The sequence below is a fragment of the Vidua chalybeata genome, chromosome 33, assembly GCF_026979565.1.
Source record: "Vidua chalybeata isolate OUT-0048 chromosome 33, bVidCha1 merged haplotype, whole genome shotgun sequence".
Classification (NCBI taxonomy): Eukaryota; Metazoa; Chordata; class Aves; order Passeriformes; family Viduidae; genus Vidua; species Vidua chalybeata.
In genome coordinates, this window is record NC_071562.1 from 344,690 (window position 1) to 371,941 (window position 27,252).

Consider the following 27,252-nt stretch of genomic DNA (forward strand, 5'->3'; position numbering starts at 1 on the left):
CCGCCCCCTCAGCGCAGCTCTCGGCCAATAGAATGCGGCGGCGCTGGAGGCGCGACCAATGGGAGGCAGCGGTGTTGCGGGGGTGGCGGAGCCGGAAGCGCGGGGGGCCTGGAGGAGCCATGGGGGTGAAGCTGGAGATCCTGAGGGTGCGGGGGGGGGGACGGGAACGGGAACGGGAACGGGAACGGGAATGGGAACGGGAATGGGAACGAGAACGGGGGAATGGGAACGGGAATGGGAACGGGAATGGGAACGGGAACGGGGACGGGAATGGGAATGGGAACGGGAACGGGAACGGGAACGGGAATGGGAGAATGGGAACAGGGGAGCGGGGACGGGAATGGGAACGGGAACGGGGGAGCGGGGACGGGAATGGGAACGGGAACGGGGAGCGGGGACGGGAATGGGAACGGGAACGGGAATGGGGGAACGGGAATGGGAACGGGGGAACGGGAACGGGGGAACGGGAATGGGAACGGGGGAACGGGAACGGGAATGGGAACGGGAATGGGAACGGGAACAGGGGAATGTGGTAATGGGAACGGGTCACACAGGTGTGACACAGGTGACACAGAGACACTCAGGTGACACTCAGGTGACACAGGTGTGACACAGTGACACAGGTGGCACTCAGGTGACAGGTGACACAGGTGTGACACAGGTGTGACACAGGTGGCACTCAGGTGACAGGTGACACAGGTGTGACACAGTGACACAGGTGGCACTCAGGTGACAGGTGACACAGGTGTGACAAAGGTGTGACACAGGTGGCACAGGTGGCACTCAGGTGACACAGGTGTGACACAGGTGTGACACAGGTGGCACAGGTGGCACTCAGGTGACAGGTGACACAGGTGTGACACAGGTGTGACACAGTGACACAGGTGACACTCAGGTGACACAGGTGTGACACAGGTGTGACACAGGTGGCACAGGTGGCACTCAGGTGACAGGTGACACAGGTGTGACACAGGTGGCACTCAGGTGACACAGGTGTGACACAGGTGTGACACAGTGACACAGGTGACACTCAGGTGACACAGGTGTGACACAGGTGTGACACAGTGACACAGGTGACACTCAGGTGACAGGTGACACAGGTGTGACAAAGGTGTGACACAGGTGTGACACAGGTGACACTCAGGTGACACTCAGGTGACACAGGTGTGACACAGGTGTGACACAGGTGTGACACAGTGACACAGGTGACAGGTGACACAGGTGTGACACAGGTGTGACACAGGTGACACTTAGGTGACACAGGTGTGACACAGGTGTGACACAGGTGTGACACAGTGACACAGGTGACACTCAGGTGACACAGGTGTGACACAGGTGTGAGTGACACAGGTGACACTCAGGTGACACAGGTGTGACACAGGTGTGACACAGTGACACAGGTGACACTCAGGTGACACTCAGGTGACACAGGTGTGACACAGTGACACTCAGGTGACACAGGTGACACTCAGGTGACACAGTGACACACAGGTGTGACACAGTGACGCTCAGGTGACACAGGTGTGCCCCACAGATGTGTGTGTACCTGTCCTTCCCCGTCGCCGTGTTCTGGGTCTGGGGGGGTCACACAGGTGTGACACAGGTGTGACACAGGTGACACTCAGGTGACACAGGTGTGCCCCACAGATGTGTGTGTACCTGTCCTTCCCCGTCGCCGTGTTCTGGGTCTGGGGGGGGGTCACACAGGTGTGACACAGGTGTGACACAGGTGACACTCAGGTGACACAGGTGACACAGGTGTGCCCCACAGATGTGTGTGTACCTGTCCTTCCCCGTCGCCGTGTTCTGGGTCTCCAACCAGGCCGAGCTCTTCCAGCGCTACGTCATCGACCGCAAGGTGGGCTGGGACACCTGGGGACACACCTGGGACACCTGGGGACACCTGGGACACCTGGGACACACCTGGGGACACCTGGGACACCCCTGGGACACCTGGGGACACCTGGGATACCTGGGACACACCTGGGGACACCTGGGACACATCTGGGGACACCTGGGACACACCTGGGGACACCTGGGACACCCCTGGGACACCTGGGGACACCTGGGATACCTGGGACACACCTGGGGACACCTGGGACACATCTGGGGACACCTGGGACACCTGGGGACACCTGGGTCACACCTGGGGACACCTGAGACACACCTGGGACACCTGGGGACACCTGGGTCACACCTGGAGACACCTGGGACACACCTGGGACACATCTGGGACACCTGGGACATCTGGGGACATCTGGGACACACCTGGGGATACATGGGACACTGCAGGGACATCGGGGACACCTGGGACACACCTGGGGACATTCCTGGGATACCTGGGGACACCTGGGGACATGTGGGGACATCTGGGTACACCTGGGATATTGCAGGGACACACCTGGGGACACTTCTGGGGACACGTGGGACACTGTGGGGACACCTGGAGACAACTGGGGACGCCTGGGGACACCCCTGGGGACACCTGGGACACTGCAGGGACACCTGGGGACACCTGGGGACAACTCTGGGGACACCTGGGACACACCTGGGGACACACCTGGGACACACCTGAGACACACCTGGGATACCTGGGGACACCTGGGACACACCTGGGGACACACTTGGGGACACCTGGGACACACCTGGGGACACATGGAACACCTGGGACACATCTGGGGACACCTGGGACACACCTGGGGACACACCTGGGATACCTGGGGACACCTGGGGACATCTGGGACACACCTGGGGACAACTCTGGGGACACCTGGGACACACCTGGGGACACACCTGGGGACACCTGGGACACACCTGGGGACACACCTGGGGACACACAGGGACACACCTGGGGACACCTGTCCCCGCTGTCCCCTCCCCTGAGCCGCTCTCTTTGCAGAGGGAGATTTTCCCACCGGACACCCCGGAACGGGTGAGAGACCAACGTCCCCAATGTCCCCGATTTCCCCTCAACGTCCCCAACGTCCCCAATGTCCCGTCAATGTCCCCAAATGTCCCCCAATGTCCCCAAATGTCCCCAGTGTCCCCCAGTGTCCCCCCAATGTCCCCCTCCGTGTCCCCAATGTCCTTCTCAGTGTCCCCAAAGTGTCCAATGCCACCCCCAGTGTCCCCAACCCCCCCTTGATGTCCCCAAGGTGTCCCCAACACCCCCCAGTGTCCCCAAACTCTCTTTGCAGTGTCCCCAACGCGTCCAGCCCTACCCTGGCTGTGTCCCCAAGGTGTCCCCAGTGTCCCCCTGGTGTCCCCAGTGTCCCCTTGGTGTCCCCTGCCACATGGGGCAGTGAGGAGGGGACAGAGAGGACACACAGGGGACACTCCTGGTGCCACCGCCTGTCCCCCCGTGTCCCTGCTGTCCCCTGTCCCCTCTTGGTGTCCCCTGTCCCTGTCCTTGTCCCCTGAGCCTGTCCCCATTCCTGTCTGTCTCCCTGTGTCCCTGTGTCCCTGTGCTTGTCCCCTGTCCCTGTCCCCTCACTGTCCCTGTCCCCTCACTGTCCCTGTGCTCTCTGTCCCTTGTCCCTGTCCCCTCAGTGTCCCTGTCCCCTCAGTGTCCCTGTCCCTGTCCCTCAGTGTCCCTGTCCCTGTCCCCTCAGTGTCCCTGTCCCTGTCCCTCAGTGTCCCTGTCCCTGTCCCCTCAGTGTCCCTGTCCCCTCAGTGTCCCTGTCCCTGTCCCCTCAGTGTCCCTGTCCCTGTCCCTCAGTGTCCCTTGTCCCTGTCCCCTCAGTGTCCCTGTCCCCTCAGTGTCCCTGTCCCTGTCCCTCAGTGTCCCTGTCCCTGTCCCCTCAGTGTCCCTGTCCCTGTCCCTCAGTGTCCCTGTCCCTGTCCCCTCAGTGTCCCTGTCCCCTCAGTGTCCCTGTCCCCTCAGTGTCTCTGTCCCTCAGTGTCCCTGTCCCTGTCCCCTCAGTGTCTCTGTCCCTCAGTGTCCCTGTCCCTGTCCCTCAGTTTCCCTGTCCTCTCAGTGTCCCTGTCCCCTCAGTGTCCCTGTCCCTCAGTGTCCCTGTCCCTCAGTGTCCCTGTCCCTGTCCCTCAGTGTCCCTGTCCCCTCAGTGTCCCTGTCCCTCGGTGTCCCTGTCCCTGTCCCCTCAGTGTCCCTATCCCTCAGTGTCCCTGTCCCTCAGTGTCCCTGTCCCCTCAGTGTCCCTGTCCCTCAGTGTCCCTGTGTCCCTGTCCCCTCAGCGCCAGGCCATGGCTGAGCTGAAGCAGCGGCTGCAGGAGAGGAAGGGGACACAGGCGTGAGGGGACAGAGGGGACACACGGCCACCCCCGGGACACGGGCGGTGACAGCGGGGACATGGCAGTGACACCAGGGACACACGGCCACCCCTGGGACACGGCGGTGACAGCGGGGACATGGCAGTGACACCAGGGACACACGGCCACCTGCAGGACACAGCGGTGACAGCGAGGACATGGTGACAGCAGAGACATGGCAACGACACCGGGGACACATGGCCACCCACGGGACACGGCGGTGACAACAGGGACACAGTGACAGCGAGGACACGGCAGTGACAGCAGGGACATGGCATTGCTGTGACACCGGCGCCGTGGTGGTGACACAGGACACGCCTGGCACTGCCCTGTCACCGTGGGCACATCGTGACACCGGTGCCAGCCACATGCTGGTGACAGAGGGGACAGTGACAGCACCCGGTGGCATCACTGGCAGCATTGGTGACAGAGTGTGACAATGGCATCGCTGTGGTGGCATTGGTGACAGAGGGGACGCGTGACAACAGCCAATGGCATCGGTGGCATCGCTGTGACCCTGCTGGTGACAAAAGGGACGTGTGGCAGTGTCCTGGTGCCATCGCTGTGGTGGCATTGGTGACAGAGGGGACGTGTGGCAGCGTTGTGTCACTGTGGGCACAACCTGGTGTTGTCACCGTGGCTGTGTTGGGGACAGAGGGGACGTGTGACAGCAGTTGGCGCCACACGCTGTGACTGTGTTGGTGACAGGGGACAGCCCCGGTGTCACTCGCTGTGACAGCATTGGTGACAAAGGGGACGGTGACAACAGCTGGTGTCACACGCTGTGACTGTGTTGGTGACAGGACAGCCCCGGTGTCACTCGCTGTGACAGCGTTGGTGACAAAGGGGATGGTGATAACAGCCGGTGTCACACGCTGTGGCTGTGTTGGTGACAAAGGGGACAGTGGCAGACCCCGGTGTCACTTTGTGACAGCGTTGGTGACAGAGGGGACAGCCCCGGTGCCACACTGTGACTGGGTTGGTGACAAAAGGGACAGTGACAGCCCTGGTGTCACTCTCTGTGACAGCATTGGTGACAGAGGGGACAGAGACAGCCTCGGTGCAACAGCATTGGTGACAAAGGAGATAGTGGCAGGCCCCGGTGTCACTGTCTGTGACAGTGTTGGTGACAAAGGGACAGTGACAGCCCCGGTGTCACACTGTGACAGTGTTGGTGACAAAGGGACAGCCCCGGTGTCACTGTCTGTGACAGTGTTGGTGACAAAGGGCACAGCCCCGCTGTCACCCACTGTGACAGTGTTGGTGACAAAGGGACAGCCCTGGTGTCACCCGCTGTGACAGCGTTGGTGACAAAGGGACAGCCCCAGTGTCACCTGCTGTGGCCATCGGTGCCCACGCGTGGCCACCTCGGGTGCCCGTGTCGGTGGCACAAGGGACACGTGTCCTCCCTCCCCCGATGCCACCGTGGCTGCGTGGCCGCCCCTGTGTCCCTGCGCTGCTGGTGACACGTGTGTGACACGTGTGACACGTGTGTGGCCCTCGTGTGACGCGTGTGTGACGTGCCAGGGGACACGTGGCACCCCTGGCTGTCCCCACCCCAATAAACGGCGCTGGCACTGCCCGCAGGGTGTCCCCAGGGTGTCCCCAGGGTGGCACTGCCGTCCCTTAGTGCCACCTGTGCCCCTCGGGGTCCCCTGGTGCCACCCCCACGGGCGTCCTGTGTCCCTTAATGTCACCTGAGTGCTGTGAGCATCGCTTGGTGCCACCCCCTGCCCGGTGCCACCCCCAGAGGTGTTGGTGCCACCCCTGGTGCCATCCCCAGTGTCACCCCCCCCCCCCCGCCCAGTGCCACCCTTGGTGCCACCCCCGTGTCCCCAAAGTCCCCACGGGTGTCACCCCCAGTGCCACCCTTGGTGCCACCCCCGTGTCCCCAAAGTCCCCACGGGTGTCACCCCCAGTGCCACCCCAGAGGTGTCAGTGCCACCCCCTGCCCAGTGCCACTCCCAGTGTCACTCCCCTCCCTGCTGCCACTCTCAGTGCCACCCCAGAGGTGTCGGTGTCACCCCCTGCCCAGTGCCACCCTCGTGTCCCCATGGTTCCCACAGGTGCCCCCCCTTGCCCAGTGCCACTCCCAGTGTCACCCCCCTGCCTGCTGCCACCCTCAGTGCCACCCCCAGAGGTGTCGGTGTCACCCCCTGCCCAGTGCCACCACCGGTGCCACCCCCATTGTCACCTCCAGTGTCACCCCCATGCCTGGTGCCACCCCTGGTGCATCCCCGGTGCCACCCCCGTGTCCCCAGGGTCCCCACAGGTGCCACCCCCAGTGTCATGCCCTGCCCAGTGCCAGCACCGGTGCCACCCCCGTGTCTCCAGGGTCCCCACGGGTGCCACCCCCGGTGCCAGGCCCCATTGCTCAGGGTTTATTGGGGACACGGCGGGGGAGGGGCCGGGGGGGTCCCGGGTGTCTGGGGGGGTCTCGGGTGTGTCCGGGGGGGTCTGGGAGGGTCCCGGGGGTCCAGGGGGGGTCCCGAGGGTCCGAGACGGGTCCGGGGGGGTCCCGAGGGTGCAGGGGGGTCCCGAGGGTCCAGGGGGTCCGGGGGGGTCCCGAGGGTCCGGGGGGTTCAGTCCTGCGGGCAGAGGGGGGCAGGGGCACTCGCGGGGTGCCCCCGGTGCCCTCCCTGGGTGTCCCCAAGTCCCCCCCCCAGCCCCCTCTGGGTGCGCCCCCCCCCAAATGCCACTGGTGGGGACCCCCCCTCCCCAGGCCTGGAGCCCCCTCCCCAAATTCCTGGGGCTCTCACAGAGCACCCTGTGCCCCCCCGTGCCCCCCAGTGCCCACCTGTGCCCCCCCCCTAAGCCAAATCCCACCTGTGCATCCCGTGCCTCCCCCCCCGGTACCCCCCGATACCCTTCTTGTGCCCACCTGTGCGCCCCCCGTGCCAAAGCACCCCGGTGCTCCCCAGTACCCCCCCGGTGCCCCCCGTGCCCACCTGTGCGCCCCCCAAGCCGAAGGCCCCCGGTGCTCCCCAGTACCCCTCTGGTGCCCCCGGTGCCCACCTGCGCGCCCCCCAAGCCAAAGCCCCCCTGGTACCCCCCGTACCCACCCGGTGCCCTCCCTGTGCCCCCCCTGTGCCCACCTGCGCGCCCCCCGAGCCGAAGCCTCCCCGGTGACCCCCGGTACCCCCCGGTACCCCCCCGGTGCCCCCCGTGCCCACCTGAGCGCCCCCCGAGCCGAAGCCGGGCAGCCGGGGCACGGGCAGGCGCTGCTCGTCCATCCTGCGGCCCTGCGAGCTGGCCACCATGTCCAGCAGCGAGGCCAGCTCGGGGGGCGGCGGCGCCGGGCCCCCTCCTCCTGCCGGGGGCACCGGCGTCACCGGGGGCACCCATGGGGGCACCAGGGGCACCCAGGGGGTGCCGGGGGCACCCTTGGGCACCCATGGGCACCTCGGGACACCCGTGTCCCCCCGTTGTCCCCACTGTTCCCCCGTGTCCTCTCTATCTCCGGTGTCCCCCCCGTGCCCCCCGGTGTCCCCGCTCTCCCCCCTCTGTCCCCGGTGTCCCCCCCTGTCCCCTCCCGTCCCCGGTGTCCCTCACCGATGCCCCCCCCCGCCCCGTCCCCGGTGTCCACCCCGGTGTCCCCCTTGTCCCCGGTGTCCCCCCGGTGTCCCCCCCCGTCCCCGGTGTCCCCCGCTGTCCCCCGCTGTCCCCGGTGTCCCCCCGCTGTCCCCCGGTGTCCCCGGTGTCCCCCCGGTGTTCCCCCCGTCCCCGGTGTCCCCCCGCTGTCCCCGGTGTCCCCCGGTGTCCCTCACCGGTGCCCCCCCCCAGGCTGCAGCGCTGTTCGTCCATGCGCGTTCCCTGCACAGAGCTCAGCAGCGAGAAGAACCCCTCCTGTTCGGGGGACCCCCCCTCGGGGGACCCCCCCTGCGGGACAGAGTCAGGGGACCCCCCCAAAACAGGGAACCCCCAAATCAGAGACCCCCCCAAAACGGGGAACCCCCCCTGAAACAGGGACCCCCAAAATAGGGAACCCCCCCTGTTCGGGGGACCCCCCCTCGGGGACCCCCACTGTGGGGACAGCGCGTCAGGGACCCCCCCCCCAAAACAGGGACCCCCGCTCTGGGGACCCCCCCTCAAGGCACCCCTTGCACCGCCCCCCCCCGGGGATACCCCTGCACCCCAAAACCCCCCGGGATACCCCAAACCCCCAACCCCCCCCCGAGGTACCCCAAAACCCCCCAGGGCTCCCTCCAGCGCCCCCAAACCCCACCTGGGGGTGCCCCCAGGCCCACAAACCCTCCCCAGGGATACCCCAAATCCCCCCAGGGGTGCCCCCGGAACTCCCAAAACCCCCCAGGGATGTCCCTGTGCCCCACCGAGACCCCAAAACTCCCCCCAGGGGTCCCCCCAACCCCCCAAAAACCCCCTGTGCGCCCCCGGCCCCCCCAAGCCCCACCCCGGTTCCCCCTGCCCCCCCAAACCCCCCCCCCCCAGGGATCCTCCCAGACCCCCTAAAACCCGCCCGGGGGTGCCCCCCGTGCCCCCCCCGGCCCCCCTAAACCCCAGCCGGGGGTCCCCGGCCCCCCCAAACCCCAGCCGGGGGTCTCCGGCCCCCCCTCACCGCGGCGCGCTCGGGCTCGGTGCCCCCGGGGCCGCCATCGCGGGTGGGGGGAGCGGCCCCCGCGGGGCCTTCTTATCCCGGCGGGGCCGGGGGGGACACGGGGGGGACAGGGAGGGGGACAGAGGGACACGGGGGGGGACATGGGAACAGGGGGGACACGGGGGGGACAGAGGGACACGGGGGGGGACATGGGAACAGGGGGGGACACGGGGGGGACAGAGGGACACGGGGGGGACATGGGAACAGGGAGGGACACGGGGACAGGGGGGGACATGGGAACAGGGGGGACACGGGGGGGACATGGGAACAGGGAGGGACACGGGGACAGGGGGGGACATGGGAACAGGGGGGGACACGGGGGGGACATGGGAACAGGGGGGGACACGGGGGGGACAGGGAGGGGGACAGAGGGACACGGGGGGGGACACGGGGGACACGGGGGGGACATGGGAACGGGGGGGTTTTGGGGAGGGGACACGGGGGGACACGGGGGGGGTTTGGGGAGGGGACACGGGGGATATTGGGGGGGGACACGGGGGGGGACAGGGGGACGATGGGAGCGCGGGGGGGGCACCCGTGGGTGCTGCGTGTGCGCAACAGCGGCCGGGGGGGTCCCACGGGGTCCCCATCAGCGCTGTGGGTGCTGCGGGGTCCCCGTGGGTGCTGTGGGGTCTCCGTGGGGTCCCATGGGTGCTGTGGGTTCCCCGTGGGTGCTGTGGGGTGCCATGGGTGCTTTGGGGTCCCCGTGGATGCTGTGGGGTCCCATGGGTGCTGTGGGGTGCCATGGGTGCTGTGGGTTCCCCGTGGGTGCTGTGAGGTCCCACGGGCGCTGTGGGGTTCCCGTGGTGTCCCCATGGGGTCTGTGGGGTCCCATTGGTGCTTTGGGGTCCCTGTGGGTGCTGTGGGGTCCCCGTGGGTGCTGTGGGGTCTCCATGGGGTCCCCGTGGATGCTGCAGGTCCCCGTGGGTGCTCTGATGTCTCCATGGGTGCTGTGGGGTCCCCATGGGCGCTGTGGGGTCTCCATGGGGTCCCATGGGTGCTGTGGGGTCCCTGTGGCGTCCTTGTGGGTGCTGTGGGGTCTCCATGGGATCCCCGTGGGTGCTGTGGGGTCCCACGGGCGCTGTGGGGTTCCCGTGGTGTCCCCATGGGGTCTGTGGGGTCCCATGGGTGCTTTGGGGTCCCTGTGGGTGCTGTGGGATCCCCGTGGGTGCTGTGGGGTCCCCGTGGTGTCCCCATGGGGCCTGTGGGGTCCCATGGGTGCTTTGGGGTCCCTGTGGGTGCTGTGGGATCCCCGTGGGTGCTGTGGGGTCCCCGTGGTGTCCCCATGGGGTCTGTGGGGTCCCATGGGTGCTTTGGGGTCCCTGTGGGTGCTGTGGAGTCCCATGGGTGCTTTGGGGTCCCTGTGGGTGCTTTGGGGTCCCATGGGTGCTCTGATGTCTCCATGGGTGCTGCGGGGTCCCATGAGCGCTGTGGGGTCTCCATGGGGTTCCCGTGGGCGCTTTGGGGTGGCTGTGGGTGCTTTGGGGTCCCTGTGGGTGCTTTGGGGTCCCATGGGTGCTGTGGGGTCTCCATGGGGTCCCTGTGGGTGCTGTGGGGTCCCCGTGGAGTCCCGGTTGTCGCCGTGTCCCCCCCGTGTCCCCCCCGTGTCCCCCCCGCCCCTCCCCCCCCGCGTGTCCCCAATCCCCCCCTGGCAGCCGCGCGCAATTAACGAAATGGCGCTTAATTAATTGCACCCATCCACAACATTGTGCTTAATTAATTACACCCATCACCGAAATGGCGCTTAATTAATTGCACCCACCAAACCCCCGCGGGGACACCGGGGGACACTGGGGGACATTTGGGGACATTGGGGACACTGGGGTGGCACTGGGGGACATTTGGGGACATTGGTGCCATTGGGGACATTGGGGGACATTGGGGACATTGGGGACACAGGGGACACTCCCTGGGGCAGTGACCCCGTGTCCCCCCCAGTGTCCCCTCAATGTCCCCCAATGTCCCCCCAGTGCCACCCCAATGTCCCCAGGTCCTCCCCAAGGTCCCCAGTGTCACCAGTGTCCCCCCGTCCCCCGCGTGTCCCCCCACGGCTCTGGTGTCCCCAAGGTCCCCGTGTCCCCAACATCGGGACCCCGCTGTCCCCAACTCCCCAATGTCCCCTCAGTGTCCCCAATGTCCCCTCAGTGTCCCCAATGTCCCCAATGTCCCCTCAGTGCCCCCAATGTCCCCTCAGTGTCCCCAATGTCCCCAATGTCCCCTCAGTGTCCCCAATGTCCCCTCAGTGTCCCCAATGTCCCCAATGTCCCCTCAGTGTCCTCAATGTCCCCTCAGTGTCCCCAGGATCCCTCCAATGGGAGACAGGTGACATAAAGAGGAGACACTGGGGGGACACTGGGGACACTGGGGGGACACTGGGGGGACACTGGGGGGACACTGGGGGACACTGGGGTGGCACTGGGGGACATTGGGGTGGCACTGGGGGGACACTGGGGGACACTGGGGTGGCACTGGGGGGACACTGGGGGACACTGGGGGGACACTGGGGTGGCACTGGGGGACATTGGGGTGGCACTGGGGGGACACTGGGGGACACTGGGGGACACTGGGGGACACTGGGGGGACACTGGAGGGACACTGGGGTCGCACTGGGGGGACACTGGGGGACACTGGGGGACACTGGGGTGGCACTGGGGGACATTGGGGACACACTGGTGACACTGGGGGACACTGGGGTGGCACTGGGGGACATTGGGGACACACTGGTGACACTGGGGTGGCACTGGGGGGACACTGGAGGGACACTGGGGTCGCACTGGGGGGACACTGGGGGACACTGGGGGACACTGGGGGACACTGGGGTGGCACTGGGGGGACACTGGGGGACACTGGGGGACACTGGAGGGACACTGGGGGACACTGGGGTGGCACTGGGGGACATTGGGGACACACTGGTGACACTGGGGTGGCACTGGGGGACACTGGTGACACTGGGGTGGCACTGGGGGACACTGGGGTGGCACTGGGGGGACACTGGGGGACACTGGGGTGGCACTGGGGGACATTGGGGACACACTGGTGACACTGGGGTGGCACTGGGGGGACACTGGGGGACACTGGGGGGACACTGGGGGACACTGGGGGACATTGGTGTGGCACTGGGGACGCTGGGGGGACACCGGGGTGCCCCGTGTGACACGGGGGGGTGTCTCCATGTCTCCATGGGTGGCCCTGTCCCCTCTGTCCCCCCCCCTTTTTTGTCCCAGGTGTCCCCGGGGGGGGGGGGTGTCACCCTCCCCCCTCAGTGACGACACAGCGGATCCGCGCCCCTCCCCCCGCCCAGCTGGCGGCCCAGGTGTCGCTGGGGGGGAGGGGCGCGGTGTCACCAGCTGTCCCCGTGTCCCCCCCGTGTCCCCCCGTGTCCCCATCTCCCGGGGGGCGTGGCCGCATGGAAGGGGCGTGGTCTCACATCATAGCCCCGCCCCCGCGGCGCAGGTCCCGCCCCCGCGGCGCTTTCCGGCCGTTTCCCGGCGCTTTGCGGCCGTTTCACGGCGCTGTCGCGGCGGAGCGGGCCGCTCGCTGCCAGGTCGGTCCCGGGGGTCCCGGGGGTCCCCGATCCTCCCGTCCCTCCCTCCGCTGCACCGGTCCCGCCCCGCCGCCTCCCGCTGCCCCCCGAGGGCGCGGCCGCGGCCCCGCATCGACCGAGCGCTGCGGAGGGGCCCCGGAAAAACCCCGGGACCCCTCAGAGCCCCCCAGCCCCGTCCGACCCCTCTCCAGCGACCCCCCCCAAACCGTCCCCAAACCCCCCCAGACCCTCCATAAACCTCAAAACCTCCGTAAAAACCCCCAGACCCTTCCCTAAACTCTCTTAAACCCCCTGAGAACCCCCCAATCCCCCTCAGACCCTCCTCAAACCTCCCCCCTGTGTCCCCCTGACCCCCCTGTACCCCTCAAACCCCCCCAGACCCTCCCTAGACCACCTCCGACCCCTCTAAGCCCCCTCAGACCCCCCTTAGACCCTCTCAAAACCCCATCAAACCCCCCAGACCCTCCCCAAACCCCCTCAGACCCTCCCTAAACCCCCTCAGACCCCCCCCAACCCTCTCAAAACCCCCCAGACCCTCCCCAAACCCCCTCAGACCCTCCCTAAACCTCCTCAGACCCCCCTCAGACCCTCTCAAACCCCCTCAGACCCACCCCAGAACCCCTCAGACCCCCTTCAGACGCTCCCTAATCCTCTCAGACCCTCTCTAAACCCTCTCGAACCCACTGAGACCCCCTTAAACCCACCTGAGACCCCCTTAAACCCTCTGAGACCCCCCTAAACCCTCTCCAAACCCATTGAGACCCCCCCTAAACCCCCCTGAGACCCCCCCCAAGACCCCCCCAATCCCCCTCAGACCCTCTCAATCCCCCTCAGACCCTCTCAAACCCCCTCAAACTCCCCTTAGACCCCCCTCAAACCCTCTCAGCCCCTTCAATCCCCCTCAGACCCTCCCTAAACCCCCTGAGAACCCCCCCAATCCCCCTCAGACCCTCCCTAAACCCCCTCAGACCCTCTCAAACCCCCTCAAACTCTTCTCAAACCCTCTGAGACCCCCCTAAACCCTCTCAGCCCCTTCAATCCCCCTCAGACCCTTCCTAAACCCCCTGAGACCCTCTCAAATCCTCTCAAACTCCCTTCAGACCTCCCTCAAACCCCCTCAGATCCTCCCTAAAGCCCCTGAGACCCCCCTAAATCCTCTCCAAACCCATTGAGACCCCCCCAAACCCCCTGAGACCCTCTCAATCCCCCTCAGACCCTCTCAAACCCCCTCAAACTCCTCTCAAACCCTCTGAGACCCCCCTAAACCCTCTCAGCCCCTTCAATCCCCCTGAGACCCCCTTAAAGCCCCTGAGACCCTCTGAGACACTCCCTAAACCCCCTGAGACCCTCTCAAACCCCCTGAGACCCCCTAAAACCCCCTAAACCCTCTCCAAACCCCCTGAGACCCTCCTAAACCCCCCCAAACCCCCTCAGACACTCCCTAAACCCCCTGAGACCCCCCCAAACCCCCTGAGACCCCCTCAAACCCCCTGAGACCCGCTCAACCCCCCTCAACCTCCTCTCAACCCCCCTGAGACCCCCGTGTCCCCCCCAGGCCGGCATGGACTCCCGTTTCACCCGCGGCAAGTCTCCGGTGCTGGAGCGGGCGCTGGGCCGGCCGCGCTCCGAGCTCTCCCTGGCCGCCTTCGCGCTGCTCTTCTCGGAGCTGGTGCAGTACTGCCAGCGCCGCGTGGCCTCGGTGGCCGAGCTGCAGGCCCGCCTGGCCCAGCTGGGCCACCACGTGGGGCTGCGAGCCCTGGACGCGCTGGTGGCCCGCGAGAGGCCGGGCCGGCGCGAGACCAAGGTGCTGGGCGTGCTGCTGTTCGTCAAGGGCCCGCTGTGGAGGGCGCTTTTCGGGCGCGAGGCCGACAAGCTGGAGCAGGCCAACGACGACGAGCGCACGTTCTACGTGATCGAGCGGGAGCCCGTGGTGAACACGTTCGTGTCGGTGCCGCGCGAGAACAGCTCGCTGAACTGCGCCGCCTTCGCCGCCGGCCTGCTGGAGGCCGTGCTGGGCGCCGCCGGCTTCCCCGCCCGCGTCAGCGCCCACTGGCACAAGGGCACCACGCTCATGATCAAGTTCGACGAGGCCGTGATCGCCCGCGACAAGAGCCTGGAGGGGCGCTGAGGCACGGGGGGACACGGGGACATCTGGGGACACGGGGCTGAGGGGTGGGGACAGCCTGGAGGGGCGCTGAGGCATGGGGGGACACGGGGACATCTGGGGACACGGGGGTGACGGGTGGGGACAGGCTGGAGGGGCGCTGAGGCATGGGGGGACACGGGGACATCTGGGGACACGGGGGTGACGGGTGGGGACAGCCTGGAGGGGCGCTGAGGCATGGGGGGACACGGGGACATCTGGGGACACGGGGGTGACTGGTGGGATCAGGCTGGAGGGGCGCTGAGGCATGGGGGGACACGGGGACATCTGGGGACACGGGGCTGAGGGGTGGAGACAGGCTGGAGAGGGATGGGGACAGCCCCGGACAGGGGTGGGGACACGGGGACAGCCTGGAGAGGGATGGGGACAAGGGGGTGAGGGGTGGGAGGGGTGGGGACAGCCCGGACAGGGGTGGGGACAGGCTGGACAGGGGTGGGGACAGCCCGGACAGGGGTGGGGACACAGGGGTGAGGGGTGGGGACAGCCCGGACAGGGGTGGGGACAGGCTGGAGAGGGATGGGGACACGGGGGTGAGGGGTGGGGACAGCCTGGACAGGGATGGGGACAGCACTGACAGGGGTGGGGACACGGGGACAGGCTGGAGAGGGATGGGGACACGGGGGTGAGGGTTGGGAGGGGTGGGGACAGCCCGGACAGGGGTGGGGACACGGGGGTGAGGGGTGGGGACAGCCCGGACAGGGGTGGGGACAGGCTGGACAGGGGTGGGGACAGCCCGGACAGGGGTGGGGACAGCCTGGAAAGAGATGGGGTCACGGGGGTCACAGAGGTGGGAGGGACGGGGACAGCCTGCAGAGGGGTGGCGACAGCACGGCCTTGTCACACGGTGCCGTGGGGACAGGGCAGTGAGGGACAGGGAGGTGATGGGACCCCCCCAACATCTGGAATGGACCCCAACACCTGGATGGGCCCCTGGGGGGTGGTGGGACCCCAACATCTGGAACGGGGACTGGGAAATGTGGGTGGAGACCCCATCTGGGGAGGGCCCCCGCCATGGTCAGGGTGGGGACCCCAACAGCTGGATGGGGCCGTTGAAATTTGGGTGGGGACCCCAACATCTGGATGGGGGGGGCCAATAGTCCCGCGGGAGAAGTTCGTATTCCGTGTTTGGGCGGTGCTTTGTTCTGATTGGCTCGCGCTTGCGTCAATCAAGATGATAAGCCAATTGAAGCGCGGCTTATGTGGTCTCTGTTTTTATTGGTCCGTTCGCCTGCAAATCAAAGGTATCAGCCAATCACAAGACGGGGAGTTGGGACACCAGCGGCGGGCGCTTCCGCGTTTGGGCGATGCTCGCCTCCGATTGGTCCGCGTGTGTGTCAATCAGTGGGATCGACCAATCGCTGCGCGGCCGGGGGTGGGGCCGTGGAGCTGCGGGGATGGCGTGTGTCCCCAAATGTCACCTCAGGGTCCCCAGATGTCACCCCAATATCCCCAAATGTCACCTCAGTGTCCCCTCAGTGTCCCCAAATGTCCCCCAGTGTCCCCTGAGGGGACACTGGGGGACATTTGGGGACACTGAGGGGACAGGAGGTGACACAGGGGACAGGAGGTGGCCAGGACTGGCCGGGGCCGATAGCGCCCGGCTCTTCCTGTGTGGCCTTGGGGACATCCTGGGGGGGAGGGGCGAGGCTTGGGGACACTCTGGGGACAGGGACAGGGACTTGGGGACACTGTGGGGACATTGTGGGGACTCCCTGGGGACAAGGGACAGGGGCTTGGGGACACTGTGGAGACATTCTGGGGACAATGACACCCTTGGGGACACCCTGGTGACCACCCTGGGGACATCCTGGCCTTGGGGACAGCCTGGTGACATCCTGGTGGCAGTGACACCCTTGGGGACAGCCTGGTGACAGGGACACCTTGGTGACAGTGCCACCCTGGTGACAGGGACACCGTGGCCATGGGGACACCTTGGTGACAGTGCCACCCTTGGGGACACGCTGGTGGCAGTGCCACCCTGGCCATGGGGACATCTTGGTGACAGTGCCACCCCGGCCACCCCCCGGTTGGGGACAGTCCCTTGGTGCCACCTCCGTTGGGATGGGGGGAGGGGACACTGAGGCCACCGCGGGGGGGGGGGAGGGGACATCCTGTCCCCAACTTGTCCCCTGCGGGCGTTATCAGTGAGGGACACTGGGGACAGCTCGGGGACATTGGGGACATTGGGGACACGGCTGGGGACAGCTTGGGGACACGTTGGGGACACGGCTGGGGACAGCTCGGGGACACGTTGGGGACAATGTACGGGAACGTCGAGACCGCGCTGGACATGGCCTGGGCAGGCGGGGAAGGTACGGCCACCGATGTCCCCAGTGTCACCTCAATGTCCCTGGTGTCACCTCCCTGTCCTCGGTGTCACCTCCCTGTCCTGTCCCCAGTGTCACCTCCCTGTCCCCAGTGTCACCTCAATGTCCCCAGTGTCACCTCCCTGTCCCCAGTGTCACATCCCTGTCCCCAGTGTCACCTCAATGTCCCCAGTGTCACCTCCCTGTCCCCGGTGTCACTCCCTGTCCTGTCTTTGGTGTCACCTCCCTGTCCCCAGTGTCACCTCCCTGTCCCAAGTGACCAAAAGGTGTCCCCAGCGTGGGTGGTGGCACCAGGGAAGGGTCCCCAACCCCTGTGGGTGTCCCCAGGTGCCACCATTGCTGTCCCCAACCCCTCCAGATGTCCTCAAATCTGTCCCCAGGTGCCACCAGCGCTGTCCCAAACTTCTTTAGATGCCCCAGGGATGTCCCCAAGGGTGTCCCCAACCCCCTGCAGAGATCCCCAAACCTGTCCCCAAGCCCTTTGGATGTCCCCAAGTGCCACCAGCACTGTCCCCAACCCCTCCAGATGTCCCCAAGGATGTCCCCAACCCCCTTTGGATGTCCCCAAACCTGTCCCCAGCCACTCCAGATGTCCCCAAACCTGTCCCCAACCCCTCCAGATGTCCCCAGACCCGTCCCCAACCCCTTTGGATGTCCCCAAGTGCCACCAGAGCTGTCCCCAACCCCTCCAGATGTCCCCAACCATGTCCCCAACCCCTCCAGACGTCCCCAGGTGCCACCATTGCTGTCCCCAACCCCCTCCAGACGTCCCCAAGGATGTCCCCAACCCCCTTTAGATGTACCCAGGTGCCACCAGAGGTGTCCCCAACCCCTCCAGATGTCCCCAACCCTGTCCCCAACCCCTTTGGATGTCCCCAGGTGCCACCAGCGCTGTCCCCAACCCCTCCAGACGTCCCCAACCCTGTCCCCAAGCCCTCCAGACGTCCCCAGGTGCCACCCCCGCCGCTGTCCCCTCTGTGCCCCCAGGCTGTCCCCACCCCCCGCCCGACGAGGACCCCTACGAGCCCCTGGACCCCTCCCCCACCGCGGGGCCGCCCCCCAAGGCGCGCCCCTCCCCCCCCCGGCCGGCCCCGCGGGTGGCCCCGGTGGCCCTGGTGGCCCTGGTGGCCCTGGTGGCCCTGGCGGTGACGCTGCTGCTGCTGCTGGGGACGCTCGGCGCGCGCCGCAGTGAGTCGGGAATTGGGGGAGTTTCGGGGGTTTTGGGGTTTTAAAAATTTATTCTAATATTTTTGGGGTTTTGGGGATTTTTGGGGGGATTTTTGGGAATTTTTGAGGATTTTTTTGGGATTTCTTTGGGATTTTATTTTAGGATTTCTTTGGCTATTTGGGGATTTTTTTTGGGGATTATCTGGGGATTTTTTAGGGAAATTTTGGGGCTTTTGGGGGATTTTTGGAGGGATTTTTTTAGGGAATTTTTTGGCTTTTTTAGGATTATTTTGGGGTTTTTCCTTGGTGGCCCTGGCGGTGACGCTGCTGCTGCTGCTGGGGACACTTGGGGCACGGCGCAGTGAGTCAGGAATTGGGGGATTTTTGGGGTTTTGGGGGTTTTAAAAATTTATTCTAATATTTTTGGGGGTTTGGGGGATTTTTTTTTGAGGATTTTTGGGTTTTTTTGGGGATTTTTTGGGGATTTTTGAGGATTTTTTTTTTATTTTTTTGGATTATTTGGGACTTTTTGTGGGATTTTTTCTGGTTTTTCTTGGGATTTTTTGGGGACTTTTTTGGGATTTTTGGGGGATTTTTTTTTTTTTTGAATTTATGGGGATTTTTTGAGGATTATTTGGGAATTTTTTTTCGGATTATTTTGGGGGATTTTTTTTTTTATTTTTTGAGGGAGTTTTTAGGGAATTTTGGGGCTTTTTTATAGGATTATTTTGGGTTTTTTTCCCTGGTGGCCCTGGCGGTGATGCTGCTGCTGCTGCTGGGGACGCTCGGCGCGCACCGCAGTGAGTCGGGAATTGGGGAATTTTTGGAGGTTTTGGGGTTTTTAAAAATTTATTCTAATATTTTTGGGTCTTTGGGGATTTTTTTGGGGGTATTTTTGGGGTTCTTTGGGGATTTTTGGGGGGATTTTTGGGAATTTTTAAGGATTTTTGGGGATTTTTTTTTAGGATTTCTTTGGCTATTTAGGGATTTTTTTGGGGATTATCGGGGGATTTTTTAGGGAAATTTTGGGGCTTTTGGGGGATTTTTTGGAGGGATTTTTTTAGGGAATTTTTTGGCTTTTTTAGGATTATTTTGGGATTTTTTTTCCCTGGTGGCCCTGACGGTGACGCTGCTGCTGCTGCTGCGGATGCTCGGTGCGCGCCGCACTGGTTCAGGAATTGGAGGATTTTTGGGATTTTGGGGGGGATTTTAAATTGAATTTTTGGAGGAATTTTGGGGATTTTTTAGGATTAAAAAAAAAATTATGGATTTTTGGTGATTTTTTTTTTGTGATTTTTTTTGAGGATTTTTTGGGGATTTTGAGGGATTTTTTGGGGATTTTTTATTTAATTTTTTGAGGATTTTTGGGGATTTTTTAAATTATTTTTTACGGATTTTGGCAGGTTTTGGGGGATTTTTTTGAGATTTTTTTGGTTTTTTTTTTTTTAGGATTTTTTTGAGATTTTTTGGGGAATTTATTTTTTAATTTTTGAGGTTTTTTTGGTGGTTTTTTTGGGTTTTGGGGGGAATCTGGGGAGATTTTGGGGGAATTTTGGGGCAGTTTTGGGGAGAATTTTGGGGGAATATTGGGGGCTTGGTGAGATTTTGGGGCAATGTTGGGGGGAAGTTTGGGAATTTTTTGGAAAATATTTTAGGGGGGTCTGGAGGGATTTTGGGGGAATTTTGGGGGAGTTTATGGGGGAGATTTTTTGGGGATTTTGGGGGTTTGGGGTGAATTTTGGGGTTTTGGGGTGGATTTTGGGGAGATTTTGGGGAATTTTTTGGAGTTTGAGGAGATTTTTGGGGGATTTTTGGGAGGATTTTGGGTATGATTTTGGGGGGATTTGAGGCTGTTTTGAGGGGGGATTTTTGGGGAAATTTGGGGATATTCTCGAGGTTGGTGCAATGTCCCCAGAATGTCCCCAAAATGTCCCCAGAATGTCCCCAAAATGTCCCCTTGGTGTCCCCACAGTTGCGGCCCTGGAGGCCGCCCTGGAGGCTGAGAAGGTGAAGGAGCCGCCACCAGCAGCAGGTTGGTGTCACCTGTCCCTGTCACCTGTCCCTGTCACCTGTCCATTGTCACCTGTCCATTGTCACCTGTCCCCTCCCAATGTCACCTGTCCCTTGTCACCTGTCCCTTGTCACCTGTCCCTGTCACCTGTCACCTGTCCCTGTCACCTGTCCCTGTCACCTGTCCCCTCCCAATGTCACCTGTCCCTGTCACCTGTCCCTGTCACCTGTCCCCTCCCAATGTCACCTGTCCCTTGTCACCTGTCCCTTGTCACCTGTCCCTGTCACCTGTCACCTGTCCCTGTCACCTGTCCCTGTCACCTGTCACCTGTCCATTGTCACCTGTCCCTGTCACCTGTCCCTGTCACCTGTCCCTGTCACCTGTCACCTGTCCCTGTCACCTGTCCATTGTCACCTGTCCCTGTCACCTGTCACCTGTCCCTGTCACCTGTCCATTGTCACCTGTCCCTGTCACCTGTCCCTGTCACCTGTCACCTGTCCCTGTCACCTGTCCCTGTCACCTGTCCCTTGTCACCTGTCACCTGTCCCCTCCTAACGTCACCTGTCTATTGTCACCTGTCCCTGTCACCTGTCCCTTGTCACCTGTCCCTGTCACCTGTCCATTGTCACCTGTCACCTGTCACCTGTCCCTGTCACCTGTCACCTGTCCTCTCCCAGTGTCACCTGTCCCTGTCACCTGTCACCTGTCCCTGTCACTTGTCACCTGTCCTCTCCCAGTGTCACCTGTCCCTGTCACCTGTCCCTGTCACCTGTCCATTGTCACCTGTCCCTGTCACCTGTCCCTTGTCACCTGTCACCTGTCACCTGTCACCTGTCCCTGTCACCTGTCCCTGTCACCTGTCACCTGTCCTCTCCCAGTGTCACCTGTCCCTGTCACCTGTCCCTGTCACCTGTCACCTGTCACCTGTCCTCTCCCAGTGTCACCTGTCCCTGTCACCTGTCCCTGTCACCTGTCACCTGTCCTCTCCCGGTGTCACCTGTCCCTGTCACCTGTCACCTGTCACCTGTCCCCTCCTAATGTCGCCTGTCCCTTGTCACCTGTTCATTGTCACCTGTCCCCTCCCACAGTGTCCCCTCAGTGTCCCCATGTCCCTGCAGTGTCCCCCTCCATTCTCTACACCTAGCCAGGTGGCCAAATCCAGGTGGCCACTGGCCATCTCCTGGTGGCCCCTGGCCATCTCCTGGTGGCCACTGGCCAGATCAGGTGGCCACTGGCCAAATCCTGGTGGCCACTGGCCAAATCCTGGTGGCCCCTGGCCATCTCCTGGTGGCCACTGGCCAAATCCTGGTGGCCGCCGACCAAATCCTGGTGGCCACTGGCCAAGTCCTGGTAGCCACCACGTGTCCCCTGTCCCCGCAGCCTCCACCTCCTTCCTGCTCTACAACCAGCACCACTCCGGCTGCGTGGTGGCCACCGGGCAGTGGCTCTCGCTGGCCCACTGCGTCCCCTCGTCCCCATCCCAGCTCTTCCAGTGGCTCCCGGGGGGGCTCCTGCGGCACGTGGCCACCGGCTGGTGCGCGGGGGCCGCCGCCGAGGCGCCGGGTGCGCTGGTGCGGCTGCGGCCGTGCCGCGAGGACGCGCGGCTGCAGCGCTGGGCTTGCGGCCGCGGGGCTCTGCTGGCCCTGGCCGGCACCGGCCTCCACTTCAACTTCGGCCACGAGCGGCAGAACCGCGTGGTGCTCTACGGCGGGACCGGCAACTGGAGCCGCTGGCTGGCCCACGGCTCGCGCCGCGACGTCTGCTCGCAGGCCTGTGAGTCCAGCTTCCTCAGTTTACCCAAATTTCCCCCAAATTTCCCCCAAATTTTGGCAAAATTTTCTCAGGTTTTTCCAGATTTTTTTCAAATTTTCCCCAATTGTTCCCCAATTTTTCTCCCATTTCCCCACAATTTTCTAGGTTGGATTCAGGGGTTTTACCCAAAATTTTCTCAATTTTCCTTAATTTTTCGCAATTTCCCCCGATTTTTCCTGATTCTTCCAGATGTTTCCCAGATTTCCCAATTTTTCCAGATTTTCCCCACTTTTTCCAGATTTTCCCCAAATTTTCCCCAGTTTTCCCCAATTTTCCCCATTTTTTCTGATAAATTTCCAAAGATTTTCCTGATTTTTCTGTAATTTCCTCAATTTTCCCAAATTTCCTTCAAATTTTCCCCCAAATTTCCCCAAATTTCCCAATTTTCCCATCTTTCCCAATTTTTTTCAAATTTTCCCTGATTTTTTCATCAATTTCCCCAGGTTTTTCTTCATATTTTCCCCAATTTTCCCCAATCTCACGAATTTTCCCCCATTTTTTCCAAAATTTTCCAAAATTCTCCCAACTTCTCCCCCGTTTTCCCCTACTTTTTCAGGCTAGATTCAGGGTTTTCCCAAATTTTTCCCAATTTTTCCTTGATTTTCCCAATTTTTCCCAAATTTTCCCAAATTTTCCAGATTTTCCCCAATTTTCGTCAATTTCCCCCCAATTTTCATCAAATTTTCCCCATTTTCCCCAGTTTTCCCCAATTTTTCCAATTTTTTCTGATAAGTTTTCAAATTTTCCCAAAATTTTCCCGATTTTTCTGTATTTTCCTCCATTTTCCTAATTTTTCTTCAGATTTTCCCCCAATTTTTCTTCAAATTTTCCCCCATTTTTTCCCAAACTTGGGAAAACTTGGGAAAATGTGGGCAAAGAGCAGCTGGGGCCACTGGCCCACGGCTCGCGCCGCGACGTCTGCTCGTGGGCCTGTGAGTAAAATTTCCTCAGTTTACCCAAAATTTCCCCAATTTTCCCAAAATTTTCCCAGGTTTTTCCTCATTTTTTTCAAATTTCTCCCAATTGTTCCCTGTTTTTTCTCCCATTTCCCCCCAATTTTCTAGGCTAGATTCAGGGTTTTCCCCAATTTTCCCCATTTCTTCCTTAATTTTCCCCATTTTTTTCCAAATTTTCCCGATTTTCCCCAATTTTCCTACATTTTCCCAAGTTTTCCCCAAGTTTTTCCCAATTTTTCCAGATTTCCCTCAAAATTTTCCCAGTTTTCCCCAATTTTTCTTCAAATTTTCCCCAATTTTTCTTTTAAAATTTTCCTTAATTTTCCGGATTTTACCCCAGTTTCCCCTCAATTTCACAGTTCTCCTCATTTTCCCTAATTTTTCTAAATTTCTCCCAAATTTTTCCAAATTTCTTCCAACAGTTTTCTATTTTCCCAATTTTCCCCCAATTTTTCCCAATTTTCCCCCAAATTTTCCCAAATTTTTCCAATTTTCACAAATTTTCCCCTAATTTCCCCAATTTTCCTGGATTTCCCCCCAAATTTCCCCCAATGTCTTTCATTTTTCCCCCATTTTTTCCCAAAAATTTCCCAAATTTTCCCAAATTTGGGCAAAGGGCAACCAGTGCTGCTGGCTGGCCCACGGCTCTGCTGCGACATCTGCTCACGGGCCTGTGAGTCAATTTGCCTGAATTTTCCACAATTTTCCCAAATTTTCCCAAATTTTCCCAATTTCCCCTGATTTTTCCTCAATTTTTCCTCATTTTTTTTCAAATTTTCTCTGATTTTTCTTCAAATTTTCCCCAATTTTTACTCGGTTTTTCATCACTTTTCCCCCGATTTTCCCCAATCTTTCATCAGTTTTTCCAAAAGGTTTCCAATTTTCCCAAATTTTCCCCCAAGTTTCCCCAATTTTTCCTCATTTTTTCACCAAATTTTCCTAATTTTTACTCTTTTTTTTTCAAATTTCCCCAGATTTTTTTTTTCAAATTTCCTCAGATCTTCCCTAATTTTGCCCAAGTTTTCCAAGTTTTTTTTTCCCTGATTTTCCCAGGTTTTCCTCAAATTTTTTCCAAATTTTTCCCAATTTTCCCCACATTTCCCCAGGTTTTCTCTAGTTTTCAAAAATTTTTCCCAGCTTTCCCCCAAGTTTCCCCAACTTTTCCCCCATTTCTCATCAAATTTTCCAGATTTTCCCCATATTTTCCCAAGTTTTCCTCATTTTCCCCAATTTCCCCCCAATTTTCCCCAATTTTCTAGAATTCCCACAATTTCCCCCAATTTTTCTGGATTTCCCCCCCAAATTTTCCTAATTTTTAAAATTTTCCTCACTTTTCCCCCAATTTCTTCCAAATGTTCCCAATTTCTTCCAAATTATCCCAAATTTTCCCCTCAAATCTTTGGGATTTTCCCCCATCGTGACCCCAAATTTTTGGGATTTTCCTCAATCCCATCCCCAAATTTTTGGGATTTTCCTCATCTTGACCCCAAATCTTTTGGGATTTTCCCAGATTTCCTGCCCTGCTCCCAGGGTTGGGTTTTTTTCCGGAATTCCTGTTATTTCTTCTCCAACTTCGTCGCTTCCTGGGAGAATTCCAGAACTTTCTGCTGGGCTTTGGGGTCGCAGCTGCTCGAGGTCGACGATGCTGAGGAAAAGGTGAGGTCCCAAATCCCAGAAATCCCGAAAAAAATCCCAAAATCCCATAAATCCCCTCTAAATCCCATAAATCCCCAAAAAATCCCAAATTCCCTCCAAATCCCATAAATCCCCCGAATCCCATAAATGCTGTAAATCCTCCAAAATCACGTCAATCTCCCAATCCCATAAATCACCTCTAAATCCCATAAATCCCCCCAATCCTATAAATCTCCCCAAATTCCCATAAATCCCCCCAAATCCCAAAAAATAATAAAAAAAAAAAAGTCCCCAAATCCCCACAAACACATAAATCCCATAAATCCCAATACTGGTCCATACTGGTCTGTACTGGTCCATACCGGTTTATACTGGTCCGTACTGGTCCATACTGGTCCGTACTGGTCTGTACTGGTTTATACTGGTCCGTACTGGTCTATACTGGTCCATACTGGTCCGTACTGGTCCATACTGGTCCGTACTGGTTTATACTGGTCCGTACCAGTCTGTACTGGTCCATACTGGTCCATACTGGTTTATATTGGTCCGTACTGGTCCATACTGGTCCGTACTGGTCTGTACTGGTTTATACTGGTCCGTACTGGTTTATACTGGTCCGTACTGGTCCGTACTGGTTTATACTGGTCCATACTGGTTTATACTGGTCCGTACTGGTTTATACTGGTCTATACTGGTTTATACTGGCCCATACTGGTCCATACTGGTCCATACTGGTCCGTACTGGTCCGTACTGGTCCGTACTGGTCCATACTGGTTTATACCGGTCCGTACTGGTTTATACTGGTCCGTACTGGTCCATACCGGTTTATACCGGTCCGTACCAGTCTGTACTGGTCCATACTGGTCCATACTGGTTTATATTGGTCTGTACTGGTCCATACTGGTCCATACTGGTCCGTACTGGTCCATACTGGTTTATACCGGTCCGTACTGGTCTGTACTGGTCCATACTGGTCCGTACTGGTCCGTACTGGTTTATACTGGTCCGTACTGGTCCATACTGGTCCGTACTGGTCTGTACTGGTCTGTACTGGTCCCCAGCGCCTGGTCCAGGCCCAGCTCCAGGGCCCGTCCTGGCTCGGGATCCGCGACCGGGACCGGGAGGGGACCTGGACCCGCGGGGACGGCTCCGAAGTGACCCGGGAGCACAGGTCGGGCTGCCGGGGCAAGTTACGGGGTTTTGGGGTCACTTATGGGATTTTTAATGGGGTTTTTGGGGTCATTTATGGGATTTTTGGGATCTTTTATGGGATTTTTGGGGTCATTTATGGGATTTTTTTAATGAGATTTTTGGGGTAATTTATGGGATTTTTGGGATCTTTTATGGGATTTTTTAATGGGATTTTTAATGGGATTTTTGGGGCCATTAATAGGATTTTTGGGGTAATTTATGGGATTTTGGGGGTTTATAGGGTTTCAGGGATTTATGGGATTTGGAGTGATTTATGGGATTTTTGGGGGGATTTATGGGATTATTTCGGGGTATTTTTGGTATACTTTAGGGGATTTATGGGATTATTTAAGGGTTTATGAGATTATTTAGGGGATTTATGGGATATACGGGATTATTTAGGGTAATTTTGGGATTACTTAGGGGATTTATGGGATTATTTAGGTGAATTTTGGGATTTTTGGGATTATTTATGGCATTTAGAGGACTTGGTGGATTTGTGGAATTTGGACAATTTCGGGGGCGGCGTTTTGCGATTTGGAGAGAATTTGGTGGGGATTTGCGCGGGATTTTGGGTTTTTTTTGCGATTTGGGTGGAATTTGGAGTGGGATTTTTGGGCTTTTTGGGATCCTGATCCCGTTTTTTACTTTTTTTTTGGGGCCAGTTGGTGGCACCAGGACGAGCCCAACGGGGGCAACCTGGAGAACTGCGCGGCCGTGGGGCCGGACGGGCTCTGGGCCGATTACCCCTGCGGGACCCCCCTGACCTGGGTGTGTGAGGGACCCCTGTGACCCCAAATCCCGGGAATTCACCCCAAAATCCGGGAATTCAACCCAAAATCCGGGAATTCACCCCAAAATCCGGGAATTCAACCCAAAATCCTGGGAATTGGGGAAAAAATAACAATAAATGTGTGTGTGTACTGGGATCATACTGGGACCTCCCTGACCCCAAATCCGGGGAATTCACCCCAAAATCCTGGGCGAGTCCTTTCCCAAAATCTCAGAATTTCCTTGTCATAATTCTGGAAGTCCCAAAATCTTGAAATTCCCAAAATCCCAGAACTCCCAAAATCCCAGAATTCCCCAAATCCTGCCGGACACTCGGATCCATTCCCAGACTACGACCCCAAATGTCCGGCTATGACCTTTGCCCCTTAGTCGGACATTCCTGTCCGGACATTCCAGGCTGGACATTCCTGTCTGGACATTCCCTGCTGGACATTCCTGGCTGGACATTCCCTGCTGGACATTCCCAACTGGACATTCCCTACTGGACATTCCAGCTGGACATTCCCAGCTGGACATTCTGGCTGGACATTCCCGGCTGAACATTCCTGGCTGGACATTCCCGGCCATGACCTTTGCCCCTTGGCTGGACATTCCTGGCCGGACATTCCAGGCTGGACATTCCCAGCTGGACATTCCTGTCTGGACATTCCAGGCTGGACATTCCCAGCTGGACATTCCAGGCTGGACATTCCCAGCTGGACATTCCCAGATGGACATTCCTGGCCGGACATTCCCAGCTGGACATTCCTGTCTGGACATTCCCAGATG

General features: G+C 60.0%; 4 protein-coding genes across 8 annotated transcripts; 3 read left to right on the top strand and 1 right to left on the bottom strand.

Moving 5' to 3' along the window:
* Position 1: 1 nt before the first annotated feature.
* On the top strand, positions 2-5,965 carry LOC128802114 (protein PET100 homolog, mitochondrial). Of its 3 annotated transcripts, none has more exons than XM_053968328.1 (4): positions 2-146; positions 1,772-1,858; positions 2,900-2,932; positions 4,195-5,965. In XM_053968328.1, exons 1-4 carry the CDS (start codon positions 33-35, stop codon positions 4,252-4,254), a joined length of 294 nt encoding a protein of 97 aa, XP_053824303.1. In that variant the 5' UTR covers positions 2-32; the 3' UTR covers positions 4,255-5,965. The 3 variants fall into 3 exon arrangements, with proteins under 3 accessions (XP_053824303.1, XP_053824304.1, XP_053824305.1); XM_053968329.1 differs by having other exon boundaries at positions 2-125; XM_053968330.1 differs by lacking the exon at positions 2,900-2,932.
* A 670-nt stretch (positions 5,966-6,635) lies between these two features.
* Positions 6,636-12,540, bottom strand: PCP2 (Purkinje cell protein 2). Its single transcript, XM_053968235.1, has 5 exons — positions 12,393-12,540; positions 8,846-8,913; positions 8,037-8,148; positions 7,443-7,579; positions 6,636-6,857 (listed from the first exon to the last, which is right to left on the bottom strand). Exons 1-5 carry the CDS (start codon positions 12,538-12,540, stop codon positions 6,852-6,854), a joined length of 471 nt encoding a protein of 156 aa, XP_053824210.1. The 3' UTR covers positions 6,636-6,851.
* Positions 12,342-14,578, top strand: TRAPPC5 (trafficking protein particle complex subunit 5). The gene is made up of 2 exons (XM_053968325.1): positions 12,342-12,428; positions 13,984-14,578. Exon 2 carries the CDS (start codon positions 13,990-13,992, stop codon positions 14,554-14,556), a length of 567 nt encoding a protein of 188 aa, XP_053824300.1. The 5' UTR covers positions 12,342-12,428; positions 13,984-13,989; the 3' UTR covers positions 14,557-14,578.
* Positions 14,579-16,697: 2,119 nt separating this feature from the next.
* Positions 16,698-26,666, top strand: LOC128802091 (macrophage mannose receptor 1-like). 3 transcript variants are annotated; one of them, XM_053968305.1, is made up of 8 exons: positions 16,701-16,904; positions 17,907-18,107; positions 18,370-18,447; positions 20,059-20,118; positions 21,478-21,870; positions 24,376-24,521; positions 25,563-25,672; positions 26,358-26,666. In XM_053968305.1, exons 1-8 carry the CDS (start codon positions 16,853-16,855, stop codon positions 26,482-26,484), a joined length of 1,167 nt encoding a protein of 388 aa, XP_053824280.1. In that variant the 5' UTR covers positions 16,701-16,852; the 3' UTR covers positions 26,485-26,666. The 3 variants fall into 3 exon arrangements, with proteins under 3 accessions (XP_053824278.1, XP_053824280.1, XP_053824279.1); XM_053968303.1 differs by having other exon boundaries at positions 16,698-18,107; XM_053968304.1 differs by lacking the exon at positions 18,370-18,447 and having other exon boundaries at positions 16,702-18,107.
* The last annotated feature ends 586 nt before the right edge of the window (positions 26,667-27,252 follow it).

Excerpts from the sequence above, each read along its gene's own strand:
- LOC128802114 (XM_053968328.1), top strand. The coding sequence starts at position 33 with ATGCGGCGGCGCTGGAGGCGCGACCAATGGGAGGCAGCGGTGTTGCGG. Across the intron at positions 147-1,771 it reads TGAAGCTGGAGATCCTGAGG|ATGTGTGTGTACCTGTCCTT; the intron begins GTGCGGGGGGGG and ends TGTGCCCCACAG. Across the intron at positions 2,933-4,194 it reads CACCGGACACCCCGGAACGG|CGCCAGGCCATGGCTGAGCT; the intron begins GTGAGAGACCAA and ends CTGTCCCCTCAG.
- PCP2 (XM_053968235.1), bottom strand. The coding sequence starts at position 12,540 with ATGCGGGGCCGCGGCCGCGCCCTCGGGGGGCAGCGGGAGGCGGCGGGG. Across the intron at positions 8,149-8,845 it reads CCGAGCCCGAGCGCGCCGCG|GGGGGGTCCCCCGAGGGGGG; the intron begins GTGAGGGGGGGC and ends TCTGTCCCGCAG. Across the intron at positions 7,580-8,036 it reads CAGCCTGGGGGGGGGCACCG|GAGGAGGGGGCCCGGCGCCG; the intron begins GTGAGGGACACC and ends TGCCCCCGGCAG.
- TRAPPC5 (XM_053968325.1), top strand. The coding sequence starts at position 13,990 with ATGGACTCCCGTTTCACCCGCGGCAAGTCTCCGGTGCTGGAGCGGGCG.
- LOC128802091 (XM_053968303.1), top strand. The coding sequence starts at position 17,717 with ATGTACCCAGGTGCCACCAGAGGTGTCCCCAACCCCTCCAGATGTCCC. Across the intron at positions 18,108-18,369 it reads GACGCTCGGCGCGCGCCGCA|GATTATTTTGGGGTTTTTCC; the intron begins GTGAGTCGGGAA and ends TGGCTTTTTTAG. Across the intron at positions 24,522-25,562 it reads TCGACGATGCTGAGGAAAAG|CGCCTGGTCCAGGCCCAGCT; the intron begins GTGAGGTCCCAA and ends ACTGGTCCCCAG.